Here is a 25,301-nt window from a genome sequence, read left to right as displayed (position 1 = left end):
ACACACACACATATAACTGAGTAACTTAAAAATTATTGAAAGGACAACGTGTTTATAATTAATACCATTGTTTGTAATATTTAGCAAGGGGATCATACTTTTACTCAAGTACAGGATTGTTTACACAATACATGTATATTTTAGTTTTTCGGGTCAATTATACACAGTAGCAATAAATTGATCTTATAGTTATGAAGGTGGTTAAATAATACAAAATTGTTATGTCAAAAAAACAATGGCAGTGTCCGAAATCCCCACTCATTCACTACTCTCCTAATGTAGGGAGTAGTGAATGTAGAGCACTATATAGTGAGCTCACTGGCATTATTAAAACACTTTACACTTTATTCTCTGACTGAAAAATAAAGGTGAAGTCTGAAGCTCAAGTTTATTGTCGCTGCGCTTAATACTTAACAGTTTCTTTCCCCTTGCTCTACCCAAAATAGCAGTGAAACAAAACAAAAAACAAATCATTAATTAATGTGAACTGGGTTGAGATCTGGTGACTGTAAAGAACGTAGCGTTTTATTCACATCATTTTCATCCTCCACGAAACATTTAGTGAGCCCTGGTGCACTGAGGCTTCTGCATCATGTTTCTCCACTTTTTAATGCGCATAGTCTCTTTTGTTAATTTAAAACTTGTATATCTTGGAAGAAATGAAGTAACAGACTCATCTGAAATTAATTAAAGTGGCTTGGTGATTTGACTAAAATCATCTCTTTTGCATTTTACATGTTTGATAGCTTAAAATTTGTAAATAAGATGTATTGGTGTATATATGTTCATGTGACAGTGTGTTGTTTTTTCATCACCTTATCTTTAACAGCTGTTTTCTCAAAACGACATGTTTCCTGTACGCCAAGTCATTTTCCTCGCCCTTCAAGGCCGTTAGATCATCATAACTTCACTGTTTCTTAGGACGCACAGCCAGACGTGTGCAGAGGTTTTATTTTAAATAAATCTTCATTTTATGTGGCAATTTATCAGTAAATATGTGGGGGGTTATACACATATGAGTGGTTAGTTAATCCATGAAAAACAATATTTTGATAAACCGTTCTGTAAATATTTATCACAATAACCAACAACATCAATCTGACTCTTCAATGTGCTGCAAAATGGATTTGTGAGATTTGCGAGAGCGCATATCTAATGAGGAACTACCTTATTTGCATATTAAAAAGTAAAATACCATAAATTAAATCAAAAAACGCTTCGTATTTCTGTTTACTTTCAGCTTGTAAAGTTTCATTGTTATGCGGTGTCGTAATGTAAGTTCCACATCCAGCAGACACAAAGCAACACAGTTATGTTGTTTGTCCACATATCTGGCTCTTTAGCTGCTAGATGTTCCACTTTCATCACCAGCGATGGTCTCTCACTGTGTCTGCCAGCTGTTTGTGCAGGTTTATTAGAGGCTGTCGATGAAAACAGCTGCTGCTGCTAGAAACACTGCGACTGAACCTGAGCTGAAAGACTCTAAAATTCTCTGTAGACGTGAGAGGAACTTTGGAGTTGGTTGATAATTTTCTGCCTGTTAATCACTACTATTAAAACTTTTCATATAGTTTGTCCTATTTTCCTCCTCACATGTCTTGGTACTGAGGTGCAGCTATTTCAGTGTGTGCATGCACATGCCTTTTGAAAAGATATAAAGGTAGATAGTAGGTTTATTTGTCACATAACAACAGGTTGTAAAGCAAAATGAGGTTGGTAACTTTGTTCTGCCACGTAGCAGACAATATACAGTAAATTGAAAGCAATAATAAAAATGGTAAACAGAAATAAACTATAATCAGTGGAGCAGTTCTGAGGATGAATTTGAGTCTGATAGCTTGGGAGAAAAAGTTGCTCTGCAGTCTGGTAGTGCGGCAGCAGAAACTTATATATCTTTCCCAGAAGGCATCAGGGTGAACAGGCTGTGGCTGGGTGGGTGCTGTCCTTTAGGATCCTCTGGGCTCTGCAGGCTCCTCAGCGATATCACTGATGCTCGGGAGATGGGTCTTCTGGTCCAGTGATCTTCTGAGCAGTTTTAATGACCCGCTGCAGAGCCCTTCGGTCCTGGGCCGTGCACGTCCCATCTTAGTGATGTTCCCAGTCAGGATGCTTTCTGTTGCTCCTCTGTGAAGAACCTAGCACAGGAATTTAGCCTTCTTAAGCTTCCTCAAGAAATCCAGTCGCTTCTAAGCTTTCTTCATCAGCGTGGAGATGTGACACGACCATGTCAGCTTCTCTGTGATGCTGATTCCCAGAAACCTAAAACTGTTCACCTGCTCCACCTCAGCTCCACCGATGTAGACAGGAGTGTGTGTCTTTATCTCCTTCTTCCTGAAATCAACGATCAGCTCCTTGGTGTTGCTGACGTTGAGCAGTAGGTTGTTCTCTGCAAGATTATGAATTTCCTCCCGATATGAAGTCTCATTGTTGTTTGAAATCCGGTCGATGACGGTGGTGTCGTCTGCAAACTTCACAACAGAGTTCTCTCCATGTCGAGGGGGATGCAATCGTGGGTGCACAGCGTGAACAGGAGGGGGCTGAGCACACAGCCCTGGGGGGCTCCGGTGTTGAGTGGAGGAGGTGCGTCCGCCAAACCGAACTGATTGGGGTGTTTTTGTGAGGAAGTCCAATTAATATCCAGTTGCAGAGCTGTAATTAAAGTTTGCTGAGCAGTTTCATCGGGGAGGTTGTGTTGAATGCTGAGTCCTTTTAATTTGAAAATGCTGCACATTAATATGTTGACAGTGCTTCACAAAAATAATCTGGATTCTCACTGTAATCTTTCTTTAAATTGCTTTTATTTACACCATCGCTTAGCTTGTAAATCAATATTTATTTTAATAATTGTTTGGCGGCTTCCGGAAGTCGTCATCGCCCCAGTCTGAACCACTTCCTACTTCCGCAAACACGGCTCTGTGCAGCTTCCCTGTTTATCGGGCTGATCAATGCGGCGGTTTTCTTCTGCCTTTCGTGTCTTTTGCTCTGTTTAATATTTCCAACTGTTCCGACATTTATGACTGATTGATTAGCACCATGACGGCCAACAGCCGCTGCTCCGCCGCGGAGCCTCCGGGCCTGGAGACCCAACGGCGGGAGATCGAGTCTCTGCTGCGGGAGTGTGAGCTTCGCGCTGGGGACACTTGGTAAGAGTCCGCCCGGCTAGCTGTTAGCATCACACGGCTAACGTTACCTAACGGCCACTAACGGGTTTACCGGCGGAGTCAAGCCGTCTGCCGGGACAGCTTTAACGGTTCGGTGTCGGACGTTAGCCGCTGTTGCTGTGTTAGCTCATGCTAACCAGGCAGACGCTGAGTTGAACGTTAGCCGACGCTGCTAACGGCTAACAGCTAGCCTGTCAACCAGCTGTAATGATGTGTTCAGGGTCGCCTCGTAAGCTTCCACTTTGTTTTTATGTTGTTTACCGAAGCTGTCCTTATTCTTCTCACATAATCACCGTTTACCATCTGAGGTGTGCACAGTAATGATTGCAGTGGAGTAGGACTGCAATTGATGAATATTTCCTATCGATCCGTTCATTATTTTGGTTATTGACAAATCTTTAGTCTATTCACTGTCAGACAATAGTGGGAAATTTGGTGGTTTGTACGACTGAGAGCCTAAAATCCAAAGAAATTAAACAATTTACCAACTATTAAAAGTGTCGCTTCTTCAGTCAATAAATTGATTAATCAGTAGTTTCATTTCTACAAGGAAGAAGAAAAAACCCCAGCATGCCTCCACAGCCCGGCTGATACTGGATTTCGATGATGTCGATGTTTGAGCGCTAATAAGTTAATATCGGACGATATATCGGTCTGACTGTAATATCGTTCAACAACACACTTCTGTGTTCAAGACATTTGCACATTCATCAAAGAATAATCGTTATACACTTGGAAACAAAAATGCTCCACTCATGACAAGTTGTTGCACTTGTTTCTTCAATAAAGCAGCGAGCGACAGACGTGGTTATTTTACGGCTCCGTAAATAAAGGCCTCTGATTTGAGTGCATCTGTCAAGGAAAAGTCTCAAATGTCAAAACAATGATTACGTGAGAGACACAAGCTGAGGCTTCGTGAACTCTCCAATGACACTTGCTGTAAAAATGTAACGATGATGTAAAAAGAACCTCAAACACTAAAATCAACTCAAAGTTTGTGAAAGCAGAAGGATGATCTCATGAAGTGGATGAAGACTTAAAACCTGACAACACATCCACATACCTAAACGGCAAAATAGGTTGGTTGTCAATTTTCCCAAAACGACATAAAAGCCCGTTGGAAAGCATCGGGTTAGTAGGCCTGGGTATCGTTCCAAATTTATCAACTTTTTGTCTTCGTGTAGAACCTCAGTTCTGGTTCCTTCACCACAGATCTCCTTCCTCCTCGCTCCTCTTCCCCTTCATGGCTAAAGTGAAAGGAGTCTCTATCCTAGAGCGGCGTCTCTGGGGACTCAGCATCAGCTCACCTGTGTTTTGTACCTGAGACGTTGCTGCTGTTAGCGTTAGCTGGATCTGGGAGAGCGCGACACGTTGAACACGGTGAAGCGTTCCTTCAGATAAACGCTCCGTCATGTTAGAGCCGCTTCCTCCCTCGCACCAAACCTCCTGACTGCAGCTGTTGCAGTTTTTTAGTGAAGCTAAAGCCAAACTTTGGAGCGTTTGCTGCGGTCCAGAGGCCGTATTACAGAAACTTCCTGTCTTAAGTCTTAAGACAGGAAGAGTCTAAGATAGGATTTTTCTCAATTTGGTATTACAGAAGCAAATCCTAACTAACTTTAGGAATCCTATCTTATCTCAGGTACGAACATCGGTAATCAACTTTTATGTCTGTTACCGCAGATCAGAGACACTTTGATGGACTGAAAAATGCTCACTGCAGTTCAGTCAGGAGCTGAAATATGCAGGAAGTTAGGAATCCAAACGCACGGCTCTTAACCAATCCATGGTTCACGATACCCAACGCTTGATTTAAGCCATGTGCCGTTAAATACACAGCTAACGTCGCAGTTTGGTAAGCCTAGGTTTAGGATAAGATCAGGGTTTAACTTTGTTTACTTGGGGTTAGGGGCTAACCCTTAAGCAGCAACACGACCACATGTTCACGTTTGACTATCAAGTCGGCGTAAGTCAGCCGCAGTCATCTTGAATAATAAGCTGCTGCACAGTCAACCGTACAGCTCTCACCGACTCTCAGCTGAAGCAGCGTCCTGTTTGCAGTGTTTCCACTTTCTTCTGTCGCCGGCACAAAGCAGTGTTTTGCCTTCAATGGAGTTATTTTCTATTCACTGTCAACACTTCTATAAATCAAAGTAAGCAAGGTCAGTAAACTTAACTTTCCAGATGTACAGTGTGATAGCACAAGGCAGGAGGGCGTGGCTTGTTTTGCTGTTAGACAAATTTCCTGATCTGCATATGCACTTACAGGAAACCAGACACAGAGAGAAACCAGGATAGAAAGATAGGAAGATGGTTAGTCGCACAAAAAGCTGTTAGGTTTTAATTTTTAATAAGATAGTGGGAAGCAAAGAGATTGTCTGTCGAAGTTGTGATAAAAGAAAAATGAGACCCAGAACTGACTGACTGGGGACGATGCCTTCAAGGAACCAAGTGTAGATATTTGACTGTCATGGAAGGAAAAGCAAAACCGTTAGTAGCCTATAATATAATAGTAATTCCAGTTGGACATTTTGTGTGGGTTGTTTTCAGTCATTAGATTATTGTATTTATAAAAATGCTCTACATGGTGGTCAGTCTCTCATTTGTTTATGCAAATTACTAACATGTCGGTAATAAAAACCGTGCATATAAAGTTTATTTTCTGCTCGCTCAACAGTTCTTTGATAAAATGGCTTCAAAAACCCTGCATCATTATAAAATTGATCTGCAGCTATTTTGGTAATTAATTTATCGTTTAAGTCATTTTAAAAGCAAAAATATTTATTGTCTCCTTTTCCAGCTTCTTGAATGTTAGGATTAGCATCTTTTCTGTATTTTATTTTATGGTAAACACAAGGAAAATGTTATTTTCTGACACTTTTCACCTACTTGTGTGTTCATTATAGATAAATGTCCATGTTTACCTCTCTTTGTTCAGCTTCGTTGTCCTTGTTTTCAGCCGGATGTCCAAGTGTTCTTGGATCATTATGAGCAAACAAAAAAAAAAAAAAACAGTGTCAAATTCATCGTGTACTGATTCTGCTTCTGATTTTATTAACCAGCGATTAATCAATCAAGAAAATAATAAACAAAATAAAAGACAGTTATTAGCTGCAGCCCTGAGTGAACTGAGAAATTGTAAATGCCTCAAATTGTCTTACAAATTACATTCATGACAAAGTTTCATTGATTCACAAAAACCCTTGTGAGGGTTGATAAACTGACATTTCATGGTCCCATTGTGTTTCATAAATAAAACCCCTCTGATAAAAGCTGCTGAGTTTTCAGATTTATGAGCTGCTGTGGTCGAAGCTTCCCGTCTGTCTTGTGTTGTGGTTTGAGCTGAGTTTAGTTTTAGTTCCACATCTGTTGCCGGCTCTCTCCAAGTCACTGCAGGTATTTTCAGCACTGAGTGTCTGATGATTATTTTTTTTCGTTTTGTGGTTTTGTTTTATAAAATGTGAAAGTAAATGGTTAGAAAATTGTCCAAAGATGTTTCATTTAAAAATCATATAGATATAGGAAAGCATCGAGTCCTCAAATTTGAGAAGCTGGAAACAGAGAAGGTTTGAGTTGTTTGCTTGATGAATGTGGGGAAAAAAGGTTATCACGATAAATAATTCATATCATTCGATATCGATAATTAAAACGCTAAATGTCAAATCATTATTTCTTTCGTTTAAATGCTGATTTTTGCTGCTGAGCTGAAGAAACCTGATGGTTAATTGTGGTTTTAAACTATTATTCATTGTCAAAACAAACCGTTGATGCCAAACAGTGGATCCCTTCACAAATCTAAGGCAGAACATTAAAAACTATTATGATAAAATCTGTTTATAACAAATAGAGTAAACTCATTTTTCTGTCCCTTTTCCTCAATAAATTTAGTGTTGATTTTCAATTATCATTATTGTTTAATTGCCCAGCCCTAACTTTACTATAAATTGACGATGACATTTTATTAGTTTTTGACTATTATGTGAATTGCCAACTCTTTTGACAAACGCTTAATTAATCAGTTTGACTCCAAATTCTCTGATTCCAACGTCTTTAAATGTGACTATTTCCTCGTTTCTTTCTCCTCTGGGACAGTAAACTAATATCTTTTACCTTTTGCTTTGAGAAACATTGATCAACATTTTCACCAATTTATGACTCCAACAACTAATTGATAAATTGTGAAAATGATGAAACAACGCTGAAAAGATCGTTAGATATTTTTCAGATATTCGTCAAGATATTCCAAGGGTGTGCCCCCAGGGGTCAGTGCTGGGACCACTCCTGTTTATATTATATATCAATACTCTTGATCAAAATGTCTCCATGCAAATTTCCATTTCTATGCCGATGATACTGTGATTTACTGCTCTGCATCGACACTAAACCAGGCTCTTTGTCAGCTACAACTTGCTTTTGAAACGTACCTTGTTTGATGTACGAAATATCATAGAAATATGATGAGAAGAAAATGACCAAAATACACTGGAGGGGGGGCTTTTTTTGAATGACGACAAAACAAAACTTATGTTGTTTTCCAGTGCAAAGTCAGTGATCCTTCCATCTATCACTACTTCTCAGGGCTCTGAGACTGAGTCTGTATCTCAATACAAGTATCTTGGTATCCTGATTGATGATTCTCTCTCTTTTAAACCTCACATTCAGCAATTGGCAAAAAAAAAAAAAGCTGGGTTTTCATTTTAGGAACGAGTCGTGTTTTTTCTTTGAGGCCAAAAGGAGACTTGTTGGATACTGTTTACCATCGAGGTCTGAGGTTCATCACTCATTACTGCTCCTTGTACGCTCGGGTTGGTCGGTCTGCATTGTTAATCACTGGCACATTCTTATTTACGAATATTCTTGGTCTGCTTCCCACATATCTACAAATCTACATCCAAAAGAAAGGCACAGGCAGATATTGTCGTAGTTCTGAGGACTTCTTACTGTTATCTGTCACTCATGTCCGGACTGAATTGGGGGAAAAGGGCGTTTCAGTTCCCTGCGCTCGGAATCTGCTGCAAAACGTCCTGAATCTTCAGCAGCCGGTTTCACTGGTTGCTTTCAAAGTACTTTTAAATGACACGAAGGCTGGCAATTCTGGCTGTTGATGTAATGATTGACTACTCGGATGACTTATTCCCATTGTAAATTGTTATATGTTTTAATGTCTGCAACCTTGTTAGTTGTGCTGCTGCCTGTCTTGGCCAGGACGCCATTGGAAAAGAGATTTTTAATCTTAATGAGTTTTTTTTTTGGTTAAATAAAGAGCTGGGGTAAAGGGGAAATAACCTGTGAAAAAAAAGTCCAAGATTAAAATGTTAAACTTTGTGAGCCTGAAGAAGCAATGGGCGAAACGCATTGCTCCCAGTTAATGCAGTAAAGTCATATCATTATGTGGTAGCTTGGTTTTGAGTTTTCATGCACCTGACTGTGCACGGAGAATTTCTTGTTTTATTAAAATGTTAAATTCACAGGAAACGAATCGCATAGAAAAGATCATAAAGTTAACAGTGTGAGTTATGAGTGTGCTAACTGTGTGTGTGTTGCAGGTACGTGGTGGAGCGCCGTTGGTATGAACAGTGGAAGGAGTTTGTGGAGAACGGAGACCAGAACTCGTCGTCCTTCCCCGGTCAGATTGACAACACTGAGCTGTTCGAGGGTCAGTGAATGCCTCATGGCGCCGCCTCTGATATCTGCTGCTCAAAGAAAGACTACTCCTTCTTTTTGTCCTTCTTTTTCTTCTTCTGTCACTCTTCTTTTCCTTCTTCTCGTTCTTCCTCTTCCTCCGGGTCCCTCATGACCTTCTGCTCAAAGAAAGACTTCTTCTCCTTTTTCTTCTTTTCCTTCCTTCTCCTCCTCTTCCGGATCCCTGATATCCTTCCTGCAGGGCTCCAGATTAACTTTTTTGACCTCCGTCCCAGAACCGTCCTGAAAAACAATTTGAACTGTCCTGAAAAACAATTTGAACTGTCCTGAAAAACAATTTGAACCGTCCTGAAAAACAATTTGAACCGTCCTGAAAAACAATTTGAACCGTCCTGAAAAACAATTTGAACCGTCCTGAAAAACAATTTGAACTGTCCTGAAAAACAATTTGAACCGTCCTAAAATCAAAATGTTGTTTCTTTACTTTATTATCCTCTATAGTTGTTAGTGACATAATAAATTGATAAAATAAATAATATTTATTTTGCTTAATTCAAACAAAAAGATTAATAAACAAAACTGAAAAGTTATCTGTTGGGGCACCTTTTTACCTCGATGATAAATTATTTCATTTCTATTCAGTTAAAACTCCTGGACTTTGTTTCAGCAGCTTTTCTGCTCATGTTCAAAACTGCACATTCAGAATCTCACATATTTGTTCTCTGACATGTCCAGAAGAATTTCGTAATATTAACATCATTATTTAATGAGAATTCATGATATTTTAAAGAAGTCTACCTGACCTATACTCTGCTGTGCTCCCCTTCAGACTGTGCTGGTAGAAACTGAAACCAACAACGTTAACTTCTGCAGCTCACCGTCCCAGACAGAGCCAGATCGTGCTTCAGGTTTTAGATGTTTATAATGCAAAACTCAACCAGCGAGTCTGCTGGTAGCGTCTCGGCGTGTGCGGGTTTCTTGTCCGATCACGCCGTATGCCGAGTTTTCATCAGCGAGTTTCATCGTAGTAAATAAACACAAAGGCCCGCACAATCCCTTTTGTCCTAGAGGCGTCCTACAGAATATTTCTCTATTTTCTATTGTCCCCAGGACGCCAGGACGCCGTGAGTCTCGAGCCCCGCCTACTGCTCAAAGAAAGTCGTTCTTTTTCTTCCTCTATCCTTCTTTCTGTCTCCTTCTTCTTCTTCTCTGTTTCTCAGCTCTTTCCCATTACAGTCACGATTCTAGTTAATAATTAATAATTCTGATCTTCGACAGCAGCGTCAAACAACTAAAACAAACCTTTTTAGATGATAAAATCCTGTTGTTTGCTTTAAAGAAAGCGATCGTCAGGTTTAACCTTCCTCTGACTGAGAAAAGCATCCTATTCTTGTCGGTGACGTTTTGTCAAAACTGGTTCTGATTGGACATCACAGCCAATCAGACAAATAATAATTTAATAATTTATAAAAGCTGTTAGTGTTTCAGTGGAGAGCTTTAGTGACTTTCTTTTCTAATCTTTTAGAGACTGACTTGACAAAGAATTCGATTTCTGCAGCTTCGGGTTTAAAAGGTCATTCTGTCTTTTGCTAAACGTCCATTAACGAGCGACGCCGCTCCTGGTTTCAGATCTGGACTCGTACCACCTGAAGGAGCGTCTGGTGGAGAACGAGGACTTCATGTTGGTGCCGGCTGAGGCCTGGCACAAGCTGCTGGCCTGGTACGGCATGGTGGAGGGCCAGCCGCCGCTAGAGCGCAAGGTAACATCGCACGCCGGATACACGCCAGACATGCCAGCCAATCACCTGCTGGTGTCGTCGTTTTGTCCAAAACAGGGGTGGTGGATTCCTCACAGTTTATCTGTGTGTGTGTGTCAGGTGGTGGACCTGCCCAGCACGCTGAAGGTGGAGGTTTACCCCGTTGAGATCTTCCTCTGTCTTCATTGCAACATGGAGAACGTCATCACCGCACAGTTCAGCCGCACCGACAGCATACGTGAGTTCTCTGTGTGTGTCTGTTGTCAGTTTTGGTGAAAAGGGTGAATAAATTTCCTGATAGATATCATCATGAAACTTTTCTAGTTGATTACTCAGTTGAGACATTTTTTTTTGTGTTACAGGTTTTCTGAAATGATTAAATATGCAAATGAGGCAGTATCTAATGAAATATGAGCTAATGTGCATCTATTTCAAGAACAAAAATCTGAACACTGAATTAAGTCAGATTCAAAATGATTGCTTTATTTTGTTGACACATTATACCCAAATGTTTTTACAGAGGGAATTTTGTATATCTTTTTTTTTTTTTTATTTCATAAATCAGAAAATACAAGAAGTCAACAAGCATAAAAAAAAAAAAATTTCGAGCTGTTTTTGGAAATAAAATGTTCTATAATTCAGGCTGTGAATGATGTATGAACAAAACCCCCTCTGTAAAAACCTTCAGAATAGAGTCAGGAATAAAACTGGAAAGTTTGGTGTCTGTAAGTTTTCAGGCTCGGAGGATGAGGGGAAAAAAAACATCTGTCAGCGCCGATGGATCATCTATTGGCCCAACCCTAATAGAGAGCCTAAGCCCCTCCCCTTCCTGTAGACCTAATTTCAGTAAAATACGTACGGTAGACAACGACGAGAGACAACTAATGTTTTGATCCTGTTTGAATTGTGTTTAATTATGAATTACAAGGCAAGGCAAGTTTATTTGTACAGCACATTTCAACAACAAGCTAATTCAAAGTGCTTTACATAAAACATAAAAGCAACAGGGAAATATAAAAAAGTTTAAAAGCAACATAGGGAAACACATTAAAAAATAATAAGTTACAGTGCAGTGTACAATCAGGCTTAAAAGGGTTAAATGGTAAATAGAAACAGGCTGAGGGGTTGAGCAAATAATTGAGTTACAACTATTTTGAAAAGAGAATAAACAGAAGTACATTTAATCTACTCTCTCTAGCTAGTCTGTACTCAGGTCCATAGCAATCTTTGGGTCCACTGAAACTCCAAAAACCCTCGGACACTACAGAGAAACCAGGACACGTCTGTCCGCAGGCCACTTTGATCCAGTTATACTCTGGACCCACTTGCGCGTTTACAGGTGGACAGAGAGTCCTGCAAATCACTCAGGCGTGAGATTTAAGACTACTTCCTTCACTCTGTTCAATCTCACTCTCATTATCTTTTCACTCAGTTACCTACTCGTTTCTTACCGTGTAAATATTTAATTAAAAGCAACGGTAAAAAGCTAAAAACAAAGAAAAAGAAAACAGGACAGTAAAAGTTACAGTGCAGTGTAAGTTATCAATAAAAAGAAAAATCTTCAGTCTTAATTTAAAAGAACTGACAGTTTCAGCAGACCTGCAGTTGTGCTTTATAAACTAACAGCAGGATTTTGAAATCACTTCTTTGACATACAGGAAGCCAATGTAAAGACCTCAGAACTGGAGTGATGTGATCCACCTTTTTGGTCTTAGTGAGGACTCGAGCAGCAGCGTTCTGAATCAGCTGCAGCTGTCTGATGGATTTCTTAGGGAGCCTGTAAGGACACCGTTACAGTAGTCAAGTCGACTGAAGATAAATGCATGGATAAGTTTTTCCAGGTCCTGCTGAGACATAAGTCCTTTAATCTTTGTAATTGTCTTAATGTGGCTCCTCAAATTCAGGTCTGAGTCCATGACTACACCAAGATTTCTGGCTTGATTTGTGGTTCTTAACATTACAGATTGAAGTCAAGCTCTGACTTTCAATCGTTCCTCCCTGGCTCCAAAAGGGAACAAGAATTGCAAGACATTAAAGTCGCTGTGAACATCTGTAATGACAAAGACCACAAACCCAAAAGCTGCGCCATCATTTTTTTCCTTAATGACTGAAGCGAACATCTAGAGAAAGGACCAGGAGTCGTTGGGTTAAACACCGTAGCTGAGATACGTCTCTGCGTGGAACGTAGCGAAGCTGTCTAGCTAGTAGCAAGCCAAGATCGTTAGCTTAGCATTACAGCGTTAACATGTTGGGGACGTATATTGTGCGAGACGAGAGATGTCGTTCATTGGGCGGTTTCACCTAAAACTAAATGTAACTTCTTAACTGTTTTACAACAGACTGCGACTTTCCTGGCTTATAAAATGATCTGACAAACATCGTGTGTGTAATTCAGGGCACAGTTCAAACGGGGGGAAAGAAAGTTGTCTCTCGCCGTTGACCTATTGTACATATTTTTCCGGAATAAGGTTCCATGGGCCGGGAGCAGAAGGGGGCGGGTCCTAGACTCTGCGTTATCCTTTTGTTGCCGCTGTTTACTGTCAAGTATTGTACATTTTCTTTCAGTGGCGACATTTACCTTTTACATTTATTCATTTCGCCGACGCTTTTATCCAAAGTGACGCACGCCTCTGGAGCAACTTGGGGGTAAAGTGTCTTGCTCAGGGACACATTGGGGAATTGAACCCGGGTTTCTCCACTGAGCCATTACCACCTCCATCGTTAGTGTATCGCTTTGGTAAATCAAAACAAAAAGGAGAATTAAAAAGAAAAAAGACCGGAGCGCCTGGCAGACCTGAGTCTCCTTTATACGTTATGTTGTGTGTGTTTGTGTGTGCAGAGTCGATCCAGAGGGCGATGTGCGAGGCCTTCTCGGTGCCTCCGGGCTCAGAGTGTCGTCTGTGGATGAAGAGTTCGGACAGCAGCTGCGAGCGTCTCAGGAACATCCACGTGAGCGTGTTGGACGCCTGTTTGAGCTCAGGGATGGTGAGGACAAACGCTCATCACCACTGACACACCGGGCTCTGTAGATTCAGTTAGGGGCGTCACCGCACCTGAAATTGTTTAGTAGCATAACTGATGCCCGTAAAATTCTAGATATCAATTCAAAACCACATACGCTCCTTTAAGAAAAAGATTTGAACATTACAGAGAACAACTAACAGCTGTGAAAGCTGTGAGAGGATGTCTAGGACAGATGGTTTGATGTCAACATATTCATAAATGAGCAAGCTGTTGAAATTATAACATTGCACTGTGCATAATTAATTATTAAATTAATTACTTCGTAACTCAACAATCCCACAGGTGTGACATGTTTATATTGGCAGTTGTCAGAGGTTTTAATATTGAAAAATTGTATTGCACTTTTCAGACGGTCCCTAACTCCAGCTACAGTAACAGTTCTTAGTGCTGCAAACTGCATCGTCATCTTTGGTGATTTTCAGGTGATCGAACTGTGAAACGTCTTAATTAGCTCTCCTTTCCCATTACAGTCACGATTCTAGTTAATAATTAATAATTCTGATCTTCGACAGCAGCGTCAAACAACAAAAACAAACCTTTTTAGATGATAAAATCCTGATCGTCAGGTTTAATCTTCCTCTGACTGAGAAAAGCATCCTATTCTTGTCGGTGACGTTTTGTCAAAACTGGTTCTGATTGGACATCACAGCCAATCAGACAAATAATAATTTAATAATTTATAAAAGCTGTTAGTGTTTCAGTGGAGAGCTTTAGTGACTTCTAATTTCTGTTTCAAACCTTTAGCAGATCTGGAAACATCTTTTAGAGACTGACTTGACAAAGAACCTCTAACAAACGTCTTAATTAGCTCTCCGACTGGGAGAAATCGAGGCTTTGATGCAGAGCTGTTGAAGGTGCTTGGAACTAACTTCACCCCGGTTCCCATCCTCTTTTCTATTCGACGAGTCGAGGCGGAGCTGTCGCTGCAGCTGCACTTGTCGCTGTCTTCCACGTGTTGGATCTCTTTCAGCACCTAGCGAAACGAGTACCGACATGTTGTCAGGATTATGGGATCGACTTGGTACCGAAGTATCTGTTCTCGTGACATCCCTGGGTTCAGTCAGCTAGTTCACATCTCTTTACAGCCGCTAACGTCCTCACAGAACAACCTGAGAGATAAGCTGGTGTGTGTGTGTGTGTGTGTGTGTGTGTCTCAGACGGTGATTATGGAGACGAGGAATGCCGACGGCACCTGGCCGAGCTCCAGACCTCAGATCATGTAAGAACACACCTCCGCCTCTCTCGCATTGGTCGTCTTGTATCTGTCTCTGTTCTGTCTGTTTGTTCTGCGGTTCTCCTTTTGTCCTTTCTTTTCCTTTCTCACTCTGTCACCTCTTTCTCTTTGAAACGTCTCACTCACTTCTTTACTGTCTTCACTTTGCTTTCAGTTTTGTTTTCTCTGAAATCCTCCCCCCCTCCTCTCTCTCTCTCTCTCTCTCTCTCTCTGCCTTCTTGTCTTTTCTTTCTGTTTCCTGTTTGCTCAGTTTTTTTTCTTCTTCGCCTCCTTTGTGATCTGATCCTCTCCTGTTAGAAGAAGTCCTGCCCTCATCACTTGTGGTGACGTCAGTCTGCTCCACAGCGTTGTTTAATGTTTAACTGGAAATGATCTTGAACATCTAAGTTCAGACTGCAGGCCAAAGGGATGAGTATCGTTCACTTTTGTTGATATTGATACCCTTATTGAGACTGCTTAACGATCCGAGTCTTTATCGATACGTTACTATTAGTTGGTGACGGTTATTTGTTAAGACCAGACCCAACGGGCACGAGGTAGGTCTACACTGAATGAGGAAAACAACATGGTTATATGACTTGTGATAAATAAACAGATATTGAAGTGTGCATATTAGCTGCCTGGTTGTTTTTAAATTAATTAAAATTAAAAGAAATTTAATATTTTAAATACAACTGCTGCTTCTAGAGCAGCAACATTAATGCTTCACTGACATCACAGCTCAGTCTGTCTCAGTCCTTCCTCCTCCTCCTCCTCCTCCTCCTCTCTGCTGTTAATCACTGGCTGCAGCTAACGTTACCTGGTAGGAGGAGGTGCGGCTGGTTTTAAGACTACAGACCAGTCTGAGCTCCAGACAGGCGGCTTTCTATTCAGCTTGTTTGTAACATTTGGCTTATTGCCAAGCTAACGTGAGCTGTGCTTGTTCATAACATGACTGAGCAGTTTAAATGAACCTTTCTACATGTTTATCTACACACAGGTGTATTGATAAAGTGTTGTCTTTTTACTCACAAAGGTTTTATTGCATGTACTTACAGGACCGAGCGTAGCCGTCTGCAACTCAAGTAGTTTGGAGCTAACTTAACTTCTCTGTCTCCACCGCGACGGCGCGGCGTCTCTCTCTGCTGGCCGCTGTGTGTCTGTAGGGGCCCACAGAGAGCAGCAAAGGCTGCAGCCTGGTGATAAACAGCCCTTGGCCCGTTTAATACCGCGTTTCGATGCCATCAATAAATAAACATTAGATTTCTTATCCATCGCGTTCCAAATTAAATCAGATTTGACGCTCGAGGCATAACGTTACGTTATAGGAGCCGCTAGTCTCAATAGCCGTAGCGATAAGCTCGGACCTTATTGATTTTTTAACTTTCTGGTGGTGCGGTGGTGCAGTGGTTAGTACTGTTGCCTCACAACCTTGTTGCTGTGAACCTTGGTCGTTCCAGGCTTTTCTGTGTGCAGTTTGCTATGTTGATCAGTGACCCTAAATTGTCCTTAGGTGTCCCTTCACATCACAAAGCCTTTTGCAAACAAATACAACTGGTTGTTTTTTTCCACTCAAGCAGATGTCCAGTGTTGTCAGGAAACACAGGATGCAGTAACAACACGTCCCTCTCTAACATCTTGAATGTGTTACAGTTTCTTTCAATTGCTAACCTGTGTTGGTCAAAACTGAAGTCACATTGTCAAAACTCTTAACACAGTCAGCGCAACAGAAGTGTATGTGGACCAAACTGTGAATCATTTTTCATTGATTTCACACAAAATGCATTCAATGACCCCTTTCTCCAAATTTCATGAACTCTTTTCTCAATACTACTTCACCACCTGCAAAACACTGTATATCTGCAGCACATTTTTCAAATGCTAGCACACTATGTCCAAAACTGTTCACATTCAAAACAGATTGATGGTAAATGTACTGCATTTCTGCAGTGACTAGATTGAAATAGAAATAAAAATTTAAGTAGAAAATCTTAGAAGGCAGGCAATATAACTTTTGGAAATGTGAATTCGGTCAGCACAATTGCCAGAGTCCTGGAGAAACATAAAATAAGGACGAAGCAGTTGTACACTGTAGCATTCGAGAGAAACTGTGAACGTGTGAAAGAACTCCGTTATCAATACCTCCAGGTAAGATGTCTGTTCAATAATCAATCAGGGAACATACACAGTTATGCATAATGTGAAGTCCTGTAAAACTGTGTATTTACTGTATTTTAGAGAGTAATGGAGCTGGAAGCCAGGGAAACTGCACATACATTCATCTTTGTGGATGAAGCTGGATTCAACCTTGCAAAAACATGCAGTTGCACATGAAGAAATGTGATTGGACAGAGAGCAACCGTGGATGTCCCAGGGCAGAGAGGAGCTAACATCACGATGTGTGCAGCACTGTCCAATTATGGTTTGTTGTTACACAAACCACTCATTGGCCCCTACAATGCGGAGAGGCTCATGTCTTTCCATGATGACCTGCGTAATCGTCTTGCACCAGCGGAGGAGAGAGGAGCAAGAAACTCCCCTATCTTTGTTGTTGTGTGGGATAATGTGGCATTCCACCACTCTGCTGCAGTTACAGACTGGTTCGCTGCACATCTCAGGATGTCAGTACTGTTCCTGCCTCCATACTCCCCCTTCCTAAACCCCATAGAGGAGTTTTTCTCTGCATGGAGGTGGAAGGTGAATGACCACCATCCACATGACCAGATGACCTTACTGGATGCCATGAATGTGGGAAGTGGAAGGCACTTCTCCTGAAGACTGCCAGGGTTGGTTTAGACATTCCAGAAGATACTTTCCAAGATGCATCGCCAGGGAAGACATAAGATGTGATGTTGATGAGAGCTTGTGGCCAAATGCAGCAGAGAGGGAGGACTAGCACCCCTTAAGTACTGTACATTATGAGTTTTCGAGGTGTTTGCAGCCCTGGAATTCCAGAAATTTGTGAGGGGGTTTGTTTCAATTTACAGTAACATTTTTCGCAGTTTACAATACTATCGACTGATATGGAACAAATAAAGGATATTGAAGCAAATTGCTGCTTTTTCTGATGCACTCTTGTTACATATACTTTAGTACCGTGTGAAAATAAGTTATTGTTATTGTATAATGAAAACCTAATTTTTTCACTCATGCATCAAAGATAAAAGTTCTTAATTTATGTAATGCTCCCTGTGTGGCAGTGTGTTATGAGTGAGACTGTATGCTTTCTAAATGAGAATTGTTGCCAGTGTTTTGGTTGAACGAGTCTATTTTGAGACTTGTACGAAGTGTTCTGGTGGTGTGAGTGACTTTTGGAGGTCAGATTAACTGTTTGGCCAAGATGCATGTTGGTAATGCAGACTGTGTGAAGAGTTTTGAAAAAGTGGCTTCAGTTGTGACCGTTGCATCTTAGCAATTGAATAAAACTGTAATATCAGTTCAGCTGTTGGTCAGATCTGCTGAGGCAGATTTAAATGTCACGTCTGAACAGGAGTGTCCACTGGTTCAGTGATAATCTGATGAAAGACAGTTCAAGTCTATTCTGGTTTACTCTCTCCCTTTCCTTCTCTTTTTATCGGCTCCAAAATGGCGTCAGTGGGATTCTAGTTTCCTGGTGTGACGTAATCTTTATGCGTCAAACTTCAAGCCGACGTCAGAGAGGAAAGTAGAGCAGCCAGTCTCCTTTTCACACTCTCTGGAAAAATCTTCTTCCAGTCCTCTCTTCTTGGCTCCTTTCTGCTCCTCCTCTGCCATTTATCTCCCATCCTCCCTCCTTTTCTCATCTCCTTTCTTTCTCTCTTTCTTATCGTTTCTACTTGTACCAGATGGTAACCCGCATTCATAGAAATGCATTCATAGAAATAGGAGTAAGCTGAAGAAAAAAAGTGGAAGGAGAGAACTGAAGTGAAGGAAAAGGAAGAGGAGTAACACCAGAAAGACGATGGGGTTTAGAGGGAAAAAAGAAACATCTGGGATTGGGGAATAGATAAAGGAGAAGAAGGAACAAAGGGAAGAGGAGCAAAAAGAAAGGAGAGACATATAGGAGGAGAAGGAGAAACTGAGGAGGAGAGAGGAAGAAGATAGGGATTAAAAAGCAGGACAAAAGGTACAGCAAGGGGAGGAGAAAATGGAGGTATTAGCAGAGAAGGAAGGGAAAGAGGGAGAAGAGGAAGAGGAAAAGGAAAAGGTGAAAGAGGAAGAATAGGAGGTGTGGGAGGGGTAAGTTGAGGAGGAGCAGGAGGAGGAGGAGGCGTGCTGCAGGTGCAGCAACAGAAGTGCATGCAGTGTGCTGATAAACAGAGACAAGAGAAAAGCTGTGAGCTCTCACTCTGCTGCAAAAGGTGGGACGGTCCATCACCTCTACAATACAAGAAAGCAAAAACGTATTTATATTAAAACTTATCAAATAAAAATGAAACCACTTCTATTAATGGGTGCGACAGGCTGTGTGAAACGGACGTAAAGGTCCAGTGTGTAATATTTAGGAGGATTTATTGACAGAAATGCAATATAATATCCATAACTATATTTTCAGTGGTGTATAAAGACCTTACATCATGAACCGTTATGTTTTTATTACTTTAGAATGAGTCTTTTTTTTATTCTACATACACCGCGGGTGCTCTTATATGGACGTCACCATGTTGCGCCACCATGTTTCTACAGTAGCCAAAACAGACAAACGGCGCTACAGAACGCGTTTCTTCGCTATGTTGAATATGTACGAAGAAGAAGAACAAATAGCAGTACTACAGTCGGAAGACCGACTTCACAACTCGGGAAATGGAACCATCTGAAGAGCACGTGAATGCAACATCAGCCACTGGTTGCAATTCACAATCTCACCACTAGATGGCACTAAAACTTACGCACTGAACCTTAACATGAAAATATTTTGAAGCAGTAAGTTGGCTTACTGTCATATCTTAAATGTACAACAAGTACAAGGCTTAAATGCTTCAGTCAGTCTCTGTTGTAGGATTTATTATTTTTTCATATAACCTTTATTTAACCAGGTGAGTCTTAGTGAGATTAAAATCTCTTTTGCAAGAGAGACCTGGCCAAGACGCAGCATAAAAGAACATAAAGAACAGTTTCCAACATATAAAGACATCAAGTACACATCATACATATAAGACAAGCCCCTGTGTTGAATAAGGCAGAATGCAGAACTTTATAAACAGCAACATTGACCAATGTTCACCTGCTCCATATCCTTCAGAGTTTAAACAAACTGTCGATAAGGAATAAAGGCAGTCAATTTCAACGAGTTCTGAAGAAAGCTCCAAGCAGAAGGTGCAGCAAAGACGAAGGCTTTTTTACCTAATTCTGTTCGGACACGGGGGACCAACAAGTGTAGGACGTCCTTTGAACGTAATCCATAATGGCCTTGAGTTCTTATTAAAAAAGATACTCAAATAGGTAGGAGCTAGTATAGATGAATATATATAGATGAAACACAGCCAATGAGTGTACCTTCTTGCATAAAGAGAGGGCCATTTAGCTTTATAGTAAAGGGTACAATGATGTGTCCTATAATTACAGCCAGTGAAAAAACACAATGCACAATGATACACAACATCCAATTTCTGTAGGCATTGGGCAGAACCACTCATATATATCAGATCACCATAATCTAATATGGGAAGAAAAGTGGCCGTCACCAGGTATTTTCTAGCACGAATGGATAAGCATGATTTGGATCTGTAGAGAAAGCCAAGCTTTATCTTGAGCTTAGAGACCAGGTATCTAATATGAGTTCTGAAACACATATCGGTATACAAAAGCATCTCTGCATCACCTACAACTGTTTTTATAGCATTGATCTTTTATCTCAAACATAACCTACTTAACCAAGAGTTAAACTCAAATCCTTCTTCCTTTAGTTTCCAGCCTCAGGTCACACTGCTCAAATAGTACATTTATATTAATGTTATCACGTGACAGATTTCATACTGTAAAGTATGTTTTATTAGGTCGTACAGCAGTTTAAGGCTGTGGGGAAAGAATCAGTTTGTAGCACCCACAGAGTGATCGATCCTGTTGCGCGTAGAGGATCTTTGGAGCCGTCTGCGGCCACACAGCTCTCAGCAGCTTCCTGATGCCAGAGACTGCGTGTGATGGGGATTGTTGGTGCAGCAGAGGACAGACGACAAACTCCAAGCAGAGGTGAATTATTATCGAAGCTTTTATTAACCAGCCTTTTGTGTCTGCATGACAGCAGCTCCGGCGGCTAAGACGGACCGCGCGCGTTTTGTGCGCTGGAGGAATGTCCGCAGACCGCAGAAAACCCTGATGTCCAAGCTTTATTAAAAAAAAAAAAAAACCTTTCCGTTATAGTGATTCCGTGTGTGAAAGCTCGTGCTCGCGTCGTTAATTAGAGCTTGACGGTCAGGCTAATTGGTGCTCCTGGAAGAACGCGGACAGGAAGAGACCAAAACCTAAAACCCCCTCATAGTATTCCTTTAGACGCTTATTGAATGCTTCATCTGTGATCATCAGCAGTGGGAGAAGGGACCATTAATGGTATATGGATCTTGTACAGTATTCCTATAGCATATGGTTTGAAATCTGTAGGCCTGGTGCAGCCTCTGTGGTCTGTTATTCCCACCATTTGAATTGCCTAATTGTGATCCATAAAACATACTTTAATGTCTGGGCCTTTATTCAGACTGTAATGACTTTTTATAGTGTATTTTATCAGCTATAGCCTACGATTTCTTATTTATTCATGTATCATGTGTTCATAGATGTTCTTATTGGGGCTGCTTGTATTGGGAAGTACCATTTTAATATTCCTACTTTATAATGTAAGTTCATAACTGTTGGCTTATGTGCTGCCTCTGTACTTTTACTTTATTACCTATCTGATATTATTCAATATACCTAAAAGGATTTGTTATTAGAGACCAGGACACTGTCCGTGCAGGAGTTAGTGTAACATGTTTTAGCAAACTAAAGCCTCTATTAACAGGAGTTTACAGCTAACGGTTGCAAAGGTGTGTCTATAATATCCTGTTATATTGTAGTGTGGTTGAAAATCTAGGTCCGATCAGACGCCTGATCAGTGTCGGTACTGTATGGGGTATTGGCCGTGACAAGAATGATCCACATTAGATGCAGTTTCTGTGACAACATCATCATAAATCTCAGCGATTCCTCTCTCGTCGACATTCATTCAGTCACAGCAGGCATTGGTTTAGTTTGTAGTGTTAGGGCAACCCTGACCTCATGTTAACTTACAATAAATTGATTTAAAGTTTTAGGCAGTGAGATGCAGATTTTTAAATGTGGGGGGAAAAAGAGAATTGTAGCCTATTGGCTCAGTGCTCGGTAGATGCAGGTAGCGTGAGTTCAGGTTTAGGACTTGATAGCAGGAGAAAATAAGTTTGATTGGTGCATCCTTGGATGATCGAATAACTGCAGTTTGTGCAAGGTTTAAGTGTCTTTATGTATCTTATGGTAGATCTAGGATTTAATTTCATACAGAACGACATACAGCCTCCTGGACTTAGATTTCCTATCTCAATATCCTCCCATGTTCATCTACTTTAGCCTTTAGCCTTGGCTTTTCTATAATATCTGAATAAATATGAACATCCCATAACAAATTAAACCCATTGGAAAAATGTTATCTGGCATTATCCTGTGTTAGTTCTGCTCTAAAATGCTGCAACAACCAATGTTGTCACTATAATGCTGCACAGGCAGTTCAAGTTTTAGGTGCCTCCTATTGTCTAAGCCATATATGGTGTCATTTCACACAGAGCATCACAGAGCTTCTCTCCGGTCTCTTTTTCATTCGAACCAACTATTTCTGTCACTTGTTACGTGAGTAACGGAGTCCAACACTATGAATGACATCCAGGAGAAACTGTCTGAAAATGTGCGCATTTATCCCCATATTTAAACAATATCACGTCCCCTCACCTGTTAAGTAATTATTCTATTTAAAGCTCCTTGGACCAACACATTCTCTTTCACTTATTTAACGCCCTGGGTACCCCTTTCATGTAGTTTTGGCAAATTCAGAGCTCTGCGGTCAAGTTAGCAATAATAAAAATGTCTTTCAAAAGAAAACTAGTGGTTTACGTTGTGAAACGTTGTATTTTAGGTGAGGTTTAGGCCCCATCCACACTACTCAAACGGAGAATTAAAACGAATACGATCTCCATCCACACCAGCATTTTAGCTGCGTATCAGAGTTGATCTCCGTCTACATTAAAACGACTGAAAACGCACATCTATTGGTCGTTCAGGTACACTGAGTGTGCGCGTGCCAGTGTAAGCATGACGCAGATGGTCTCTTCCTGGTTACAGAAGATTTGGCGAAAAAGAAAAAATAAATACAGATGAAGAATTTTTTTTTTGCATGCACCAATAAGGAGCTGGGACTGTTACTGAATGTAACACGGGAGTGTGGCGGCGGAAAACAGACTGGGAGTCGTTGCAAAGTAAATACGGCAACATGCACAGTACAAGTGTAGGCAGATAAGTGTTATTTGCACGGTACATAATATTTTAATAAAAATACCATTTCAATAACAGCAGCATCGTGTTTCTGCTTTGCATGACTTCTAAGACCCAATCAGAGAGCCGAGCGTGAGCGGCTTCGTCATCGTTTCTAAAGTCCTCCATTTTGGCCCGTCTTCACTAAAACGCCCTCCGGAGTTTTGAAACGCAAAACAGTTCTCCATTTTCACCGTTGTAGTCTGGACGGGAGGTGCAAACGTAGCAAAAGGTTTCCGTTTTAATTCGAAAGCGCAGTAGTGTGGACGGAGCCTTAGGCACCAAAACTACTGGGTTAGGTTTAGGAAACTATCATAGTTTGGGTTGAAAGATGTGTCTTACTTACATAAGTTATGTTACTTGCATGAGTTATGTAACTTACGCAGCAAAACTACAAACAAGGCCACCGCACAGTCATCTCTGTGTGCAATGGCTTGTTTTTCATTTTCAAAAATAGCACACGGGAACCGAACATCAGTCTCCTCCGCTTTCTGACTCACCTGTTTACCCCAACCACCTACTGTATACTACACCAACCTTTAGCATTCAACTACGATGCTAAAGGGCTTCCCTATGTTTGGTGCTAAACCTCCCTATGTTTGGTGAACTACGGCACTAAACGGATTCCCAAAGCATTATAAACTGACGCTAAGGGATCTTGACCATGCATCCATGTGTGATGACTAGGGAAGGAGAACGGGTTGCTTGGTCATGGGTTAAAGGTAAAATTCTTGTCTTTGACAGGAGACAGAGACGGCATAAAAATATGAGAACGATTATCTCATTATTGAAACTGCAGATAATGTTCTGTTAATTGTAAAATAATGAAGCCTGTGGAAACATCTTTAAAGCTCCGGTGTGTAATATTAAAGATCAACAGAAATGCAATATAATATCCATAACTATGTTTTCAGTGGTGTGTAAAGACCTTACATAATGAAGCGTTATGTTTTTATTACCTTAGAATGAGCCTTTTTTATCTACATACACCGCGGCTCCTCTCACATGGACGTCGCCACATTGCGCCGCCATGTTTTTAAAGTAGCCCAAATGGGCAAACAGCATTACAGAGCGTGTAGTGACAAAACACGCACAATATAGAAGAATCTTTTTTTCCTAAGAAAATAATCAGAATCCTTATTGCAAAAAGAGAAATAAAGTAAACATGGGACATAAAGTATACAGACCTCTGATTTGTGCAAAATCACGTATTGCATATACATATTTTGCTAACATAATTTGTAATCTGGTTATAACGGTTAGTTTGCTGTCCATGTAGAGTGAACTAGATGTCTGCGTGTTGTTTATATGCTTTGCTAATCCAACACGTCTTTGTAGCAGCGTCCATGTTGATTCCACATTCCGACTGAACAGCACATGAACACACACTGAAGTCGAAAGAACAACTTCACAACTCGGGAAATGGGAACATCCGAGGAGCACGTTAATGCACTGAGCCGCTGGTTGCAATTCGCAACCCCCACCACTAGGTGCCACTAAAACTTTCACACTGAACCTTGTTTTGTTTTGTCCGACACTCCAAAACCAAAATAACATTCAGTTTATTTAAAAACAAAAAAACAAAGAAAAGCAGTAAATAACCACAATTGAGAGGCTGGAAACTGGAATTTGATTGATTAAAAATAAAAAAAAAAATTAATTAGTAATAGTATTATGTACAGTTGTTTTATGTTTGTACTATTAGACTTGCTCTCCTGCTCCTTCTCTTGGCCAAGGCGCTCTTGAAAAAGAGATTAAATCTCAGTGGGTTTTTCCCCCTGGTTAAATAAAAAATAAAATAAATAAATAAAAGTAGTATTGTCTTAATTGTTGCCGGCTTCCAGCTAGAAATATTATGATTCAATCACTATATACTGTGTAAAGCCTCTCAGACTTGCATTTCCTATGATTTGTTAATAATCTATTCTATTACTAGAAGATCAGGGCTGGATTACTAAGTGGGCCAATGCACATGGGCCCCAGATACCCCTAGGGCCC

At 40.7% G+C, this 25,301-nt stretch overlaps 2 protein-coding genes across 2 annotated transcripts in view; both read left to right on the top strand.

Moving 5' to 3' along the window:
• LOC123974626 (formin-like protein 7) overlaps nucleotides 1-25,301 on the top strand; it is a 161,385-nt gene that overhangs the window by 85,911 nt on the left and 50,173 nt on the right. The window lies entirely within an intron of this gene.
• On the top strand, nucleotides 2,883-15,890 carry LOC123974627 (ubiquitin carboxyl-terminal hydrolase 11-like). The gene is made up of 7 exons (XM_046055451.1): nucleotides 2,883-3,143; nucleotides 8,705-8,814; nucleotides 10,431-10,561; nucleotides 10,679-10,796; nucleotides 13,398-13,543; nucleotides 14,740-14,801; nucleotides 15,854-15,890. Exons 1-7 carry the CDS (start codon nucleotides 3,034-3,036, stop codon nucleotides 15,882-15,884), a joined length of 708 nt encoding a protein of 235 aa, XP_045911407.1. The 5' UTR covers nucleotides 2,883-3,033; the 3' UTR covers nucleotides 15,885-15,890.

The sequence above is a fragment of the Micropterus dolomieu genome, linkage group LG08 (genome assembly GCF_021292245.1).
Source record: "Micropterus dolomieu isolate WLL.071019.BEF.003 ecotype Adirondacks linkage group LG08, ASM2129224v1, whole genome shotgun sequence".
Lineage (NCBI taxonomy): Eukaryota > Metazoa > Chordata > Actinopteri > Centrarchiformes > Centrarchidae > Micropterus > Micropterus dolomieu.
The sequence above is the reverse complement of the archived record's forward strand: the minus strand, read 5'-3'. Positions and strand labels throughout refer to the sequence as shown.

Excerpts from the sequence above, each read along its gene's own strand:
- LOC123974627 (XM_046055451.1), top strand. The coding sequence starts at position 3,034 with ATGACGGCCAACAGCCGCTGCTCCGCCGCGGAGCCTCCGGGCCTGGAG. Across the intron at positions 13,544-14,739 it reads CCTGTTTGAGCTCAGGGATG|ACGGTGATTATGGAGACGAG; the intron begins GTGAGGACAAAC and ends TGTGTGTCTCAG. Across the intron at positions 14,802-15,853 it reads AGCTCCAGACCTCAGATCAT|GACCGAGCGTAGCCGTCTGC; the intron begins GTAAGAACACAC and ends ATGTACTTACAG.